The sequence below is a fragment of the Melozone crissalis genome, unplaced genomic scaffold (assembly GCF_028551555.1).
Source record: "Melozone crissalis strain CALT ecotype California unplaced genomic scaffold, PUWL_Pcris_2 ptg000006l_1, whole genome shotgun sequence".
NCBI lineage: Eukaryota > Metazoa > Chordata > Aves > Passeriformes > Passerellidae > Melozone > Melozone crissalis.
Window position 1 is genome coordinate 21,419,885 of NW_026535784.1, and position 16,115 is coordinate 21,435,999.

At 42.3% G+C, this 16,115-nt stretch overlaps 1 protein-coding gene across 2 annotated transcripts in view; it reads right to left on the minus strand.

Annotated features, from left to right (window-relative positions):
* Positions 1-16,115, minus strand: part of LNX1 (ligand of numb-protein X 1) — a 60,944-nt gene that overhangs the window by 12,554 nt on the left and 32,275 nt on the right. The window contains exons 4-6 of one of the 2 annotated variants that reach the window (XM_054293728.1): positions 9,428-9,630; positions 7,476-7,847; positions 2,505-2,636 (exon numbers count right to left, since the gene is read on the minus strand). In XM_054293728.1, coding sequence (XP_054149703.1) covers positions 2,505-2,636; positions 7,476-7,847; positions 9,428-9,630 — 707 coding nt within the window. The remainder of the gene's footprint in view (positions 1-2,504; positions 2,637-7,475; positions 7,848-9,427; positions 9,631-16,115) is intronic. The other variant, XM_054293737.1, reaches the window with a different exon arrangement.

Genomic DNA, 16,115 nt, shown 5'->3' on the forward strand with positions numbered 1-16,115 from the left:
CCTGATGCTGAATACAGCCACAGGCTGAGAGCAGATTTCAGCCCATGTACACATACATGCTGTACAGGGAGAACAGTTTCACTCAAAGAGAGCATTCTTGACCATCTATTATCACTTTCCTCAGTAAGCTCAGGGGACAAAAAATGCCTTAAAATTAGCCAGAAATCAAGGCAGCTAGCAATCCTCTATTAATCACATGTAATAAAGCAATCCCACTGATAGCAGTAGGCAGCAGAATCATCAGACCACACACACATGGGAGACTCCCCTGACAGTGAGGCCCAACCAACAAGCACTACCTTGGTTTTTGGGCAGAAGCATGTCATGTACAGGCCCTAGGTTTGCAAGCATTGCTCCTGCAGTAATGCCTGCTTAAAATAAATAAACATTTTTTTAATCTTTCAAAGCCAGTTTAAAAATCTTGAATTGCAAATTATGTTCAGTTAAACCTTCAGCAAAATATCATGAAATATTTAAACTGACACAGTCATGCCCTATAAAAGGGCAACTAACACTCCAGTAATGTTTGTATCAGACCAAAAGTCCACAGTGCCTGAAGCTCATTGTGTCTGCTGGCTGTACTGATCTGCTGATCTACTGCCAGAGCATTTTCTCTGATAGAAGCCCTCTACTATGTACACACAAAGCTAAAGGGAGGTAGAAACAGTTCAGAATTTTCTTTTTTTGCCTGTGATCTTCCCTGGAAAGTGCCCAAATGGTGGCATTGGACAGAAGCCCACGGCAGTACACCCACTCATGTGCTTATCCAGCACTCATCTCTTGTGGAAAACTGGAAATCCCCTTAAAAGCTGTGGTCTATGCAACAAGAGATGATTCCTTAGTCTTTATAGCACTTGCTCATTAAAGGACTGTTCATTGTGCCTTCAATCTCACAGCTACCCAAAATATTGTGGGACTTACCAAGAGCTCCCATCCAACATCTCTTGGTATAGGAAGAGAAAATGAGGATCTCAGGGCAGAGAGAGACAAGCTCTGTTCCCAAATAATCCCGTGAGGTATCAATTAATTACTCAGACCAACATGGCAGAGTTAGCAGGTGCTTGGATCATCCCTAAGAAGAATGCAGTACCAACACAAGCTAATTGCTGTCCTACACATACCTTCCTAAGGAGACCATTGCTTCAGTAGAAGGTCATGCCTTGCAGATGCATCATTAGTTGGGCACTACTTGCTTGTAGCTACTGAACGCTGCCTGCTTGCGGTTTTAACTCCTGCTAATCTGGTCCCACCTAACAAGAGCTGTGATTGCGACTTTGTGGGAAAGGAAAACTAAAAATACATAAATATACACTAGAGTTTTTAACACATAAAAACACTGAATAATGTAGTTTTAAAAGACCCGCAAAAATGGGTATATTTTAACATTTGTAAAATCCAGAGCTAGACATGTCTCCTGGCTGACAGCTGTGCACCAGATATTTGATCCAAAGGTCCCTCTAAGGACACAACTGGCTATCCATCAAGCAGGATGAACTTAAGCCCTGCCTGCACACCTCCCTGATACCCCCTGGCACCCGTGGCCAGGGTCAAGCTTGCATGGGTTTGCATAAGTGGTGACACTCAGGGTGATTAATGTAAATTAGCCAGACATGTGGCTTCAAATTTAGTGAAATTAAAAAAAAAAAAAAAAAATCAGTTCCTCCAAGGACATGCCTTGTTCTGTCTAAAGTGGAAAGAATAACACTGAGCAAGCACAGAAAACATATTTTCAAAACTCTAACTGCATTGGTTCATACTTAAAACCTCCTATGTTTGAAGATCAGCATCTCTCTGCCTCAGGCAAAGAGAATATTGTGAGTGTAGATGCACGGAACACGCACTCTGGCCAGGTACACAGGGACAGCTGGGGCACAGTGTGGCAATCACAGCCTGATCTGGGTGAGATGGCTGCTCTGTGCTGTGTCCCTGGGTGCTGCACACCAGCAGCCCTTGCACACCCCACACCATGCAAGCTCCAGGTGCTGCCAGAGCAAAACAAACACGCTTTGGGTCTAAAGCTCCACAGAAAGTCCTTGTGCTCTCAGCAGCCAGGGCATTTTAATAAATGAGCAACAGCCTAATGATGACCACAATTTTCAAGTAGGTTATGGGAATTTTTTAGGCCAGCATGTGAAAGCTTTTTGTCTGAAGACTATGCTACAGATGGAAAAACTTCGGAAAAAAATTTCTTTTTGTTGGAGCTCATTGTCCTCTGCAGATTCCCACTGCTGGTCAGACCTGTGGTCGTGGCCAGGACACTGTGTGCACATCAGCACCTGCCCCAGCACGGCCCATTGCCTTCTCTTTCCCTCCCACGCCAGGCAGAGTCAGGGCAGAACCAGCGGACAGATAATGAGCGGCACAGCCTTTGTGTTTCCATTGCCAAGCGAGATGTGCTTTTTCTGGTGGCAGAAGCCAGAGCAAACACCCTCAGACACAAAACACTCCCTGCCCCCCCGTTCCCCCGCGCAGGGACGGCAGGCACCCCACACAAGAGCCCTCACCTTGCCGGGGCCGCTCCTCTCGGCGGGGCAGGGCTGGGAGCCCCCGGCAGCCCAGCCCGTCTCCTGCAGCAGGTCCGGGGGCTGCTGCCGGCTCTGCCGCGACACCACCAGGTGAACCTGCTTCTCGCTGGCCTGCGGGGGAGCACACTGTGAGTCCCACGGCCCCAGCGCTGCGAACCCCGCACCTCAGCCCCACAGTGCCTGGGAAACGCAGGAACCACTTAAACGTTGGTTGGATTTCCCATTAATGAGGTTGCTGTGACATAAAGCATGCGTCAGTTCAGGTCAGTGAAGTTCATTAAAGTTTACTGTCTGCTACTTAATATTTTTCTTGAAAATTTGGTGTTAACTCTAAAAAATCCTTCCTACCTGCCCCAAATTTGGCTGAAAGTAGTGATCCACCACAGTGCATTCTGGTCAGCTCTCTTCTACACCTGTGTATACCACTGCAAAGCAATACACAGGTGTATACCATTGCAATTCTCCTGCCATGGTAGAGAGACAGGCAAACTACCAGAGCTGTTGCTGCTCAATGGATGGAAAAGCTGAAAAAGCTACAATTAACCCTGAGACCAGGGATGTGCGTAGGCCTTGCCCAGTGGAAGTGAGGAATAAACGATGTAATTAAGTCCACCTGCATGCAATGAGAATGACAAATGTAAGGAAGCGTAAAGAAAGGGAGAAAAGGTATTTTCTTTAGTGAAATAAAATCCTACTGAAGCAGAGCACAGAGAAAGAGGGTGGGCATAAGCAAACACACAGGGTAATGAAGTTTAGGATGGGAAAGCAGCTCACAAACTCTCAATCTAGGAAGAGCGGTTTCAAAGCAAATAACCCAAGCTCAAAGAACTTCTAGGCCTTTTTTCATAATGCAGTCAGAATACTTGTGTGCTTGAGAGATGCTGCAATGATACTTCTGAGATTATGTTTGTTTGTTATTTTTAAGGGGCTCTGTGTGTGTTTGCCTGATATTAGTGTTAATTCTGTGTACAGGTGGGGGTTTTTCTATCTTATTGAACCATCACTGTTTCCCTAGAAGCAAATGGCTTCATTTGCCCCTCACTGAGGCTCATATGAATCTGTTCAAGACAACAGTGATGCAAAGATAAATCTGAAAGGGAGTGGGATTTACCCAGATAAATCATAGATGCCTGCCACAAACAAATACACTAAACTAAAATGAAGAACAGTGTAGCAATAACCTCAGTGCTATAGAAGCATACTCAGAAGATGTAAAAATTATTCCTCTAATCTCCTTCTCTCTAGGCTAAAGACCTTGCTGTTTTGCCATGAAGGAGGGGCTCTTAATGACCAGTCTGCAGAGGAACTCCTGCCTGCTGGCTCTCAGCTTATACCAGAGGAACTGCTCAATATCCAACGTGGAGCCCCCACAAACACATCTGGAGCCTGATGCCCTGGGGCTGCAGCTGCAATGCTTGGTGGCACCACAGCCCAGGGGCTGCAGCTGCAATGCCTGGTGGCACCACAGCCCTGGGGCTGCAGACCTCCTGGCTTGCTTGCTAGCACTGCTCACTGGGGAGAAGCTCCAGGGAAAACTGGCATTGAAAAAGCAGCTGAAAATCAAACACAGATCCAGTTGCACTATTGAAATCAAATCTCCCACAGACAATTAACAGAAGCCAGAGGAAGCTTCTGGGAATTTTGTTTTTATAGCTTTGTTTGTCCTTTCTGGAGTTGAATGCAATAGCTGTAGCTGAGAGTTAAAAAAAAGCTTTGGAAAAATGTCATTTTAGTTAAGAAAAGGCAACCTAACTTTCCTAAACCTCCAACTTCAACTTCGAAATATACATGTTCAAGACATGCTATTTTCAGTGAAGTAAAAGATGTGCATGTCTTTGTTACTTTCCCAATACCTTGGGGGATGCTTTTTTTTTGACTAGAAACTCAAATCTTCACAGCTTCATAATATACAATTTAGTGCATACACACACATTTCAAAATAACTTTCTAGGCATTTTTAACAGAACTGGTTTTATGGAATAATAATTCATGGACTCTGGACTCAACTGGTACCCAAAAGTAGAATTCTGTATATTGGGAGAAAAGAAACCATCCTGGACCCCAGTTTGTTATATGACTGAGGTGGAACTGAACAACACGAGATAACACCTCCCAAGGGCACGTGGCCCTATGAAAATACTGTTTTCTCTAAAATTAACAGTTTCAACTTAACACAACTTCTTTTTGAAATGTATCTGCTGCCACATGGTAAGCCTCAAAGCTGGTTATTTAGAGAAAGGTTGTAAAACATGATTAATTCTCAAAGAACAACTAGCAAAAGTTCAACAAGAGTCTCTGTTGCAATGGCACATTTGTCTACAGGCCAGTCAAGCTGAGTTTCTCAGAAGTCAGAGTGGTTTAGAAAGTTATCCAAACAACCAGAACAGCTTTTATATTTACATACATATGAAAACCCATTAATGTTTCTACTGATCAGATTATTTATTGCTGATTCATTCTGATCTCTTCCCTCCCTCTTACCAGTGGCTTTTCCCACAATTGTTTCTCTGTATTTCATGCTGAAGTGAAAATTAAAGAGAGGAGGTGAGCTTTGATGCCAAGTGCAAGTAAGAGCTGAAACACTCCACTAGAATTAAAATCTGTTAAGAGCCAAGGCAAATCAAGCAGGAAGGCAGAGACACAAGGCAAACTTCTGAGCATCTAGTGGGTAATTGCATCTTAGACAGAGGCAGCGGCTGCTCTTGGCAGAAGCTGCCCCATGTCTCACTGGGATGATGGAGCACGGATATGCTCCACGTCACAGCCTGCTTGTCAGAGGCAGTGTCGGGTAGAAAAGCTGCTCCTCTGTCCCTAGCAGCTGCTCGGAACTGTGGGGGAAGGAGGTGAGGAGGAGGGTGAACATCTGGGCTCAGTAAAGCCTGACTCAGCCCATGTCGCTTGGCTCATTGCGCTCACATGGGCACCCCATATCTGTTACCTTGCACTTTTCTTGTCACTTTCATGGAAAACAGATGTGGAATGTCTTGTTACTTAGATTCAAAGTGCCACTTCTGACACGAGGCCATGGCTTAAGATGATGTGGCAAGCAGGAGGCAGCAAATGTGTTATGATGTGTGCACATTCCTAATTAGCACTTATACATTTTCTTCATTTCAGTTCTTGTGAAAGAGCTTAGAGCTTATAATCAGCCAGACACTTAATCTACTGATTAGCAATTGCTTCACATATGCTATTGTATAGTTTCTATAGGTCTCAATTGTCTCAATTATTCATTATTTAAAAGTCAAAAATAATCAGATTATACAGAAATCTTAGAAGAAGAAGAAACTGATGGTGTATTTGCAGCTTTCACCACCATAAATTAGAAGACCTCAATGCACTGCAAGTGGCATGCTGAGCTCTCAACAGGCAGGAAGGATGCTGTTGAGAAATCAGAGGACACAGTGAAATAGCCCTTCATGTAAGAAGCAAATGCAAAACACCTGGGTCTTCAGTATAAAGGTTTTTCTCTGGCATAACATGGAAACAGGAAAGGCAAATGATAATTGATGAAAAACAACAAAAAAGACACAGGTTCCAGGAATTTTGCATTAGATAAATGTGATTTGTAGAGCTCACATCAATGCAATATAATCCTGGCTATTTGGAAACCTGAATTTCCCCTTTGATGGGCTTGTTTAAATTCCCAAGGATTGGTGTGCTTTTCAAGTATTACTATAATTAACATCCACTCTTTGGAGACCAATAAGGGCTTTGGTTGCACTTTTAAAAACTTGTATGTGAATACTCTTGTTAGTAATTTTTTCCATTCCATCTCATGCGTTTTTTGCTTATGAAGCACTGATGCCTTGTTTTGTAGCCATAAAGAACTGTTCCAAGAATAATAGTTTTTTAGAAAATTTTTCATTCCAGACTTGTTGCCCTTAGAGAATTTAAAGCTTCCCCTTCTGCCTTCTGTTCCCAGTTACTGAGCTACATAAGGTAATCCAGAAAGAAGCTGGACCAGAATTTCAACAATTGGCACTATGTAAGGGGATGATATTTTCTTCACCTATGCTATAAACTTCACAATAAAAGCTGTCTACAACAAATGGTGAACCTATGCTAACACAGAAATCCTTTCCACAAAATGCATGGATTTGACTGCTTGCTTCAGTCTGACTGATATTACCCTGATTATACCTGTCAGAAAGAAGAAGTTGGCCTGATTTGACATCTTGTTACTGAAGCCCATGAATTTCTTCAAAATGTGAACAGTCTACCTGCCTCCAAATGAAATTCAAAATTGCACAAGTATAATAACAGCTATAAATATGAGATAAAAGCAACAAAAGATTCTTGGTTTTGCTTTTTATGCTGAAGTTTTATAAAAACATAGTCTGTAAACAAAAAACTCAAATTGGTTCTGGAGGGAAAATTAGGCAGAATCTGACCAATTTTGCACCTGAGAAAGGCATGAGTTTTTTTCATCTGACAGTTCTGTGTTAGCTAGCACCCATTTAGTACTCCATGTGAGTCTAAACAGAGGTGAATAACTACAGATCCATTTTTCCAAAATATACTGGATTTAGGTAAGAAATACCTACAAGGTGTGGACTACCTTGTAGTGGTAGTCCACAGCCTTAGGCTACTCTGGTTTGGTCCAGGGCTGTACCAGAGAGCACAGTGACTCCTGAGCCAGAGGAGTCAGGATTCTGCTGGAACCAGTGCTGCCAGGGTGGAGGCTGGCATGCAGATGTTTGCACTGATCTATATTTTCCAAACCCTGCTGGTAGCAGGTGCCTCTGTGGGAGTCCATGCTCATGCTCACACTCATCCCCACAGTAAAACCAAGGAGCTTTCACAGGAGTAAATCCCCCTCCAATCTTGACTCCTTCCCTCTTCCAAATACACAGGCTCAGTGTTTGTTTGCTTTGCGGTGGATGGTGAAAAACCACTGTTTGTTTTTTGCCCAGCTCAAACGCCGTGGTCAGGGCGGGGAGGACAAACCTGTATGAGCTGCGCGGCGCTCTCGGGGCTGCCGTAGCGGTGGTCGTGCCCGTTGATGGCCAGCACGCGGTCGTTCTCCTGCAGCTGCCCGTCCCGTGCCGCCATGCCGCCCTCCAGCAGGTTGAAGATGAACACGCCCGGCTCGTCGGCCTTGCGGACCAGCTTTATCCCCAGCTGCTCATCCGGGCTGCTCTTGTTCAGCACGACGTGGAAGCTGTCGTCCCTGTTGCAGTGAGCATCGAGCGAAAGGCCGCTGTTGCGGCACCGGTACCTCTGCTCTCGCAGCACCGTCAGGCGCAGCACGTGGCACGGCTGCTTCAGGACCGACAGCGCGTAGTTGTGAGGCACATTTTTGATGTCCATGCCGTTTACCTGGAATAGAGAAGTGTAAATCAGCAGCAGAAAGACGGTCTGTTCCAAGTTGACACTGAAGAGGGCAGATCTAGATACACAGATGTCTTCATATGAAGTGACATGTGCTATTTCAAACTGTGTCACACACGAGGCCAAGTTTGTGGTGCAGAACAATCTTCCCCGCAAGGAAAGGATGCGCTGCACAGACAGTTTCTGTCCTTTTTCTTCCCCTCGCTCCCTGATAGTCTCTAGACATACATGCTAGTTCTCATCTTTCTTATTGCTCTTTCCCAAGCTTCAATATCCTTTCATATATCTTAGTTTTATTCCACAGGCTTCTGATTTCAAATTGCCTTGCCAGCCTTTCCTTTCACTCCCACTGTTTTCCTGCTGTTTCTTTTCTTCTTTATCTCCCAGCTGTTCTAGGTACAGCAAAAAAAATATTCTTCACTAATGAATCTCTAACTACAAAGAAGGAAAGAGCCTCAAGTAGAAGTTTAAATGCCTTGGATATTTACTAACAATTACGCTGATTTACCACACTAGAGAATCAGACTTTCCTTTTTTTCCCTCAGTGTTTTCCAGGTAAGATTTAATTCAGATGAGAATAAAACTGTGTAACTACCACTTTTTAAATTTGAATGAGGAAAAGAAAGAGGAAAAAAGAGTTTCCAGTCAATCCCATCATGTTCGTATGTGTAAGAGTGACTAGGCATTGCACTTTATATTGCTAAATGAAAACCAGTTGCAAGATTGTATTTCATCGCTGGCTAGAAAACCTGAATCAGACGAGATATTTCCATGTAGCTTTACATTGCACAGGTTGAACCATTTAAGTATTAAGAAACATCTCCAAAATGTAAGAGAAATAATCCCCAGCACAGACAAAGGCATTTGGCTGGTGTTTGCTTTTGCAGATTTCCTATGTGGGAACAACGAGGCTGTTCTGCTGCAGTCTGGTGGGGAGGACTGCACCCAGAGAGACAGCTCAACTAGCTTAAGTTGCTACCTTGGGTACCACAAACAGCATGAGCTGCACCAGGATGGGGCTGAAATTCACAGGAATCCTTGGTAAATCCTGGGCAGTCAGCCATGGCAGGGAAGAGCCAGGCTGGGCCCATCCGTGCCACAGTCACAGCTTCATTGTGCAGTTTGGATGTGCCCTGCAGGAACAGCTTTGTCTTAGTGGTGCCATTAACTCTGCTGCTCTGTGCTGGCACCAGGACAAAAAGGCTCCCTGAAACACATAGCTGGGTGTGCATGCTATGCAGCTGCTGCTGGGAATCACCATCCAGAAGCATTTTTATTCACTGCTAGAGTGAAGTATGCCCACATTGTGATCCCTTTCCAAAGGGAAATCCCTTTGGCCAAGTCTGTCTGACATAAAGCAGAAAGCATGGCACAACCTTGGCATGCCTCAAGTGTCCTCAGGTACCAGTGGTATCAGCAAAAGCTAGGAGATCATGGTGCCTTATAGGTGGTGCTCTGAACTTCAGAACGGCTTTCTGCATGCAACTTTGCAAATCTCATCGTGATCGACTTCAGCCATCTCATTCTTTGTCAGGATATTTTTATCTCCTACCTCCACAGGACTGTACCTTTAGTATCATGTCTCCAGGCAGCAATCTTCCATCTCTGGCAATCACCCCATCTCGATAAATGTGCTGTATAATAATGTGAACCAAAGGGGTCTCACTGCCCCCCACGATCCTGATGGCCAGACTTTCATGGGGATCGCTGCGGCTGATCTTAATGCAGGTAATCTCCCCATCTGGAATCAGGTGGTACAGCCTGGGAAAACCTGGAAATGCATTTGTAAGGTATTTATCTGACAACTCAGCTTTGCTTTGTTGAAACATGCAGCGCACAACCTCAAGTACCTGCTAGTTAGTCAAGCTAGGTTTTATGCATGTATATGATTCATACCAAGTGGGAAGAAAAGGATAGATAAGCCTGCTGAATGGACTTGAAGGGAACTTTCTACAATTAATATATTCAAACTTCCTCTTTCCCCCACAAAATACAGCCTTAAACCTCTGATGTAATCCAGACAGATGAAATGTACTTACAGTTATACACAACATTTTAAGGAAATTAAATACATTTTTGGTCACCAGAGACACATCAGAACCAGGCCACAGTTTCTTGCTGGTCTTAGAACAGATGGGCATGGGCACCTCAGCAAACATCCATCCCTGCTGCGCTGGCTGTAAACCCTATCTCACTGGTAGCATCCCAGACTGCCCTGTTTTCTCCATTTTTGGTGTCACAGTGGAGGACAGGGCTCTTGTCTTGTGACATCCAAGGAAGCCTTTAATTTATCTTTAGCTACCAGAAAGGTAACAAACCAAAGGTTTGGACAAACCAAAGCACACAGTAGTTTCCCTACTAGACCACTCTCCATTCATCGCTGCCTGAACTCTAGGAAGTAGGAATGAGTGACTCTAACTGTGATGTGTCAATTAAAACCACAGTATGCTCAAAGTACCTGGAGGGAAAGATCTCTGCTGGCCCAGGCAATCTGGCTGTGGGGAGGAGGGACTAACAGTGGGCAGGGGTCCTTTTTGTATTTATAATGCACTGGATTAGAGTATCATCTTCCAAACCCTACTTTTCAACTGGCATGTCTGATTTCACAGCATGTCACTAATACTTTCTTTTCTTCTAGGTCAATTCAAAACTTTAATCCATATTCAGCAGTGAGTAAAGTAAAAGCAGCAGTGAAATTTCCAGCACAGGCATAGCAGCCTTCAATTATTTTGAATTCCCCAAAGCTGAGAGAAAGCATTTAAACTTTTTGCATGTGAATCCAATCCAGTGGTTATATGACAAACCTGTAAGTCAAAAAATTAACTGCTAATATTTTTTTCAATAACCTATTTTAGAAATGAAAGTATGAGTGTTAATAAATAGTAGTTAAGTGAAAAATGAAACTTTATAGACCAGAATCTGAGATAGAATTAATATTTGCTCCTACAGAATTAGCAGGCAACAAACCAGCAAGGCACCAAAACCTTTTGAGAGAGTGCAAGGGGAAAAAAAGAACAGGAAAAATATATTGAGAAACACCATGTTGCATCCCTTACCACTTCTTTGATCATATGCTCTTCAGGGTGGGAAGCTGTCCTCCTCCACGTCTGTAAAAAGCACCTACCAGTAGCACAGACTTCGACTTTGTGGTTTTACACAGACTTGACAGGCAATAAAAGTCTGTCTAGATAACTACACAGCCTTCACCAACCTAATACTCAACCATTTATTCTTGTAATAGTAGTTTCTGTGCTAATACAGGTTTACTTCAGTTTTGCAGGCAACTTTAACATTTCAGGAATGGAAGGTGCTTCATTTCCCCCACGCTCCTCTATTTTCTAAATGCTATTTGCTCAGCTTGTAATTTGCTCCATTCTCTCTAGCCTGAAGGGTGGATTCACATGATCTAAATCCAGGCCTCAAATGCACAGTTTGGTGATCTACTTGCTCTGACTTCCTTTGCAGTGCACAGGCACCCAAAGAGAGCGATTCCCATGCTAAATCACCCCTGGAGGTGCCAAATCTCCACTGCAGTGTAAGAGAAGAGGCAATTAACTCTGGCATCTCAGTGGGGTGGATAATACACTTAAAGTTGGACAATACAAACACTCCTCAAAAATCACCAATGGCCTGACCCCTGCATGCACATTTCAGCGTGCCTATAACAGTTATGTGTTAAGGGTTATGTGTAAGGGTTATGTGCAAAAATAGAGATGAAAATCCAGACACCTAGATCTTCCCTGCATGCAAATAAATTAATATACATGTATATATTGAAGATAACAAAACAGTGCTATAATAGACCTATTATGATGACTCAGTTCACATCCTAACAAACTATGCTTTTTGACACTGATGTTCATTTTCCCTTAGCTCATTCTGAAAACCCTTCTAAAGGAATTATTCAGTTGTATTTCTTGCCCATGGAGAATTGTATACTGAGCAGGCTATTGACACTCTCATGTTATTTCAACCTGCAATTATCCCAGACCAAAATCAGGGCAATGTGGCAGTGAACACGTCTCTACTCTTGTACAAGATTTACCTACATCTTTACATATGTATAGGTTTCTTTGCATTTTGAACAATGCCTTATCTGGTTTGTTAAGTCTTGCACTAGTATTTGGCTGACTTTCAATATGGCTTTATGCAGATTTTTTAAGATGAATTTTTGATATCTAATTTCCTTCTGAAATGTGCAGTCTACAACAACCCAAATCTTTCCAAGACATTTTTCTTTTGCCAGTCTGCAAGTCTCTAATGTCACCCTTTCATAGTTAGCAGGCTGTACTGCCTCACTTCCTGTCTTCATTTGACTTGTGTTCTTTATCAAATATACATAATAAACAGAAATATTTTCTCCTCAGATGAGCTAAGCAACCAAAACAATTCCTTTATGAACCATTAATTTCTGCTCTCTTAATTGAAGACTTGCCTGTTCTTTTCATCCCAGACATTTGTATTCTCAACAACCTAGAATGTCATAAGTAAAAGGCCAATTTTGATAAACTAACCTATTTACCTAATGCCTATTTTGATAAACTAACAGTAAGTGTGGCAATCTAAATATATAAAGTACACAAATACACTTTTAAAAAATAATATGAATAAGAAAATTCATAATTGCTTTTTCACCAAAAAGTCTGCATACATTGTGTGCAGTTTGATGAAAACTTACCATGCATATTTCATGATGATTCCATGTCTAGAAAGCAATGTCTTCAAATTGAATTATTAATGCATAGACCATACCCAGAAAAGGTAAAACCCTGGTTTAGAACACAGTTGCATACAATGACTGGGGGCTTAGGAACCCAATTGAAGGAACTCCAACTGAGTTGAGGGCTTGTACCTTTCAGATATATATATATTCTGTTGTGAGGCTGGAGTATCACTTTCCACAGACTCCATTTTCCAGCCCTTACACTCTTATTTAAAATTCTCCATTTTCTTTGGTCAGGTTTTCCAGAGCAGGAAAACCCAGGAGTATTGCATACCTTTCTTTACCATTTTATATTTCCAGTCCTTAAATATCGAAGAGCTGCTGAATCTAGAGAGAAGGAAACTTTCTGTCTTGTTTTTGGTGATTCTTCCAGGTTTTCCCACAGAATGTTGTGTTTTTGTCACGGGGGGTTGTATGGAGCATTCTGAATCTGTTAATATAATAAAATGTCACCTGCATTCAGAAAGACTGTGTGGGCTTTTTTCTCAGGCAGTATTCTCTTAATATTAGTGTGCAATGTTATCAATACTTTCACACATTACTTTATTGTAAACAACACAAGAGAGACCAACTTTGCACATTGAACTCCATTTATGTGGCACAATGTGGGACACTGAGCATTTGTTACTTAATGGCCATGACAGAGAATTACAAAATTTTAAGTATGCTTACTATTTTTCCCCACAGTTTATAATATTTAATGGTAGCATTCTTCTACTGCTCAGGTTTCTGCTGACTTCTGTGCACATCATGCTCCTTCCAACAGTGCTGCCACGAGGGTAGCTTCTGCCTTCATTCCCAGGACTCGGTGTGACAATGTGCAATGTTTGCTGTGACTCTTGGGGCCAGATTAATCAAAGGTCACTGTAAACAAAACTTGTATCTGTGGTTGCAAGTCCTCATTTAGATCAGGCAGCCTGGGTAATGTGCCAGCTCACCCCCACAAACAGGACCATCTGCAGCAGCACACATTCATCCTTCCCAGCATCTGGACACCAGAATTTAAATAAAGCTTGTGTAACCTAGTCTTGGAAAATTAATGTGTCTGTAAGTATCACATGCCCTTGTGCTGGTGGGGAACTTTATTCTGCAAATTTTCCTTCCCAATAGATTTTCATTTATCATGCCATCCTTCCAAAGGTTTGCCATCATTTTGATTTAATGCCTTCCATAAATTCTCCAGTGATGCTTCTCCAATGGAGGGGCAGGTAGAAGGTGATGCCAGTTCTAATTTCTCTTCTTGCTTCTGGACATTCCTCTCACCAAAGGAGTCCCAAAAGAACTAAAATGAAACTGTTGCTGAGTTGACTGTGCATCTAAAGAGTTGTGACTCAAACACAGCAGGGAAATTCATCAGTCTGCAGTAGAGGAAGTGCTACAGAGACAATGTTTCTTCGGGAAATTGCCTGGCTCATTGTTCCAGAGCAGAGTTCTTTGAACCAGTTCTGTAACAGCTGCTTTGGGATATCAGAATGGCAGCTGAATCAAATCTGAGAAAAATAGGAACAGTGTGGGATTTCTGTGAGGTGCAGCCTTCCTGAGACAGAGGTTGGGCTGTGCTGTCTTGTCCTGGGGCTGGATAAACCACTTTTTTCTGCTCACAGGGAGCCTTAATGCCATGAAATGGTTGATACCATCTGTGTTTCACTTACCTTCTTTTTCTTCACGTACTTTTCCAAACACTGAAGTATTTATATTATCTATCTATCTATCTATCTATCTATTATATATATGTATGCATATTTATATATCTCAAAAATATAACAGGGTTCACACTGAACAGTGCAAGAGGGAAACCTGTTCTGTGCTCTGTGGTTCTGCCAGTGCCTGCTGGGGCTGCCCTGGTCTTGACTGCTGCAAAGCAATGCCAGATGGTAGAACTGCATCCACTATGAGACTGAGTTTGACTTTGAAAAACATTTGCCATCCTCAAGGAATCCTAAATCAAATTTCTTTTACAATGGCTTGACTGCAAAATGAAATCAATGAACATTTTTGGAAGTCAAAAGCAGAGCTCTTTTACTCTAAAACTGTAAGGAAGTTTATAAATTGTACCTGCAAATTCTTTGCTCCTAAAACATTACCTGGTTCACAACTTGTATTTGTAGATCAGTTTGAGTAAAGAGTACGTATATATCTATAGACCTTCTTGGAACTGAATTTAAGGTGTGAAGCCAAACTAAGAGCACAGTGATACAAACAAGCATAGCAAAGCTGGAGCACTCTTTGTTTGGAGATATTTTATCATTTAAAAAGATTGTCAAGGTCATTTACACTAGTAGATCTAGTCAGAAGATATTACGTCTTAAATGCATCCGTGCCTTAAGCATGTCCCTGTCACCTTCCCTCACATCTCAGTGTGAAATTATTTCTTTTAAACTTTCTAAACTTCTACTTCAGACCTGGAAAGCTATTTGTAGCTGTAAATGCTGTTAATGAAATTGCTCTCGGATAAATATCACAAGCTTGGGTGCTGCCTGCAGACAAATATTTCTTGGCATGGGATTTTACAAATAACAAAGTATTAAAAATAAGAAAATCTTAACAGTTCCTTCCCCTTAAATATTTTCTCATTAGTGTTTGTACTTTTCATTCACCTCTAACATTTTCTTTGGTTTAGACATTTAACAACTCTCTACTGAAAATGCCACAAAAACACAGAAACAAAGAAAGCCCGAATCATTTAAATCCAAAATGAACACGTATTTTTTAAACAAATGAAACCACAGGATATAAACATAAATCATGAAGCAATCTCTGCAGTTCAGGATGGCTACCAGCTCCAGATATAAGGTAGCGTTAGACTGTAACTATTTCTTTGCTGTAATTATAACAGAAACACATTTGATATTTACACCATATTATCCAATGTCCCTGGGTGTCAGTTTTTCCAAAACCTGTTCTAGATTCAGTTTCAAGTTAAGAAGAATTTGAATGCTTTTTCTCCCCCATCAGAAACCATTATTTTGTCTTGTACCCTCACAGTCATATTGCAACTGAGCACTGGCTCAACCAACATAGCAGCTTCAGGTTAAATGCACCCACACACCCTTAATGAAGGGTCGCTGAGGGCTAATACATGGCTACTTGTTATGGTGTTCATTCCCAGAGCTCCTTTGACCAAAATACAGGCAAAACAGATTAAACAGAGACATGTGAATTGAGATGGGGGTACACTGAAAACTGGAATCAGATGAATTATACATTGAGCTTTGCCCGATGATCTTACCTCTCCTTTATCAAAAAGAGGTTATCAGCAAGAAGGGGCTCATTCACTCTGTGAGGCTGGCATAGTCTCAGCTTTATTCTGCTCATGCACTGACTAAACCCGGTGAGGAAAATGGTCACCAGAGAGGTGGTGAAGCGCTGCCTGATCTCCTGGGACAATGAGTCATGGCTCAGTTCTTTTCACAGATGGTCCCAGACACAAACCTGTGAAACTTTGGGAAAGGCAGCAGCACCTTTCCCACTGGCTGTGGGTATCTCTGAAGTGAGGAACCACCTCATTGATCCCCACAGGAGCACCCCCATTC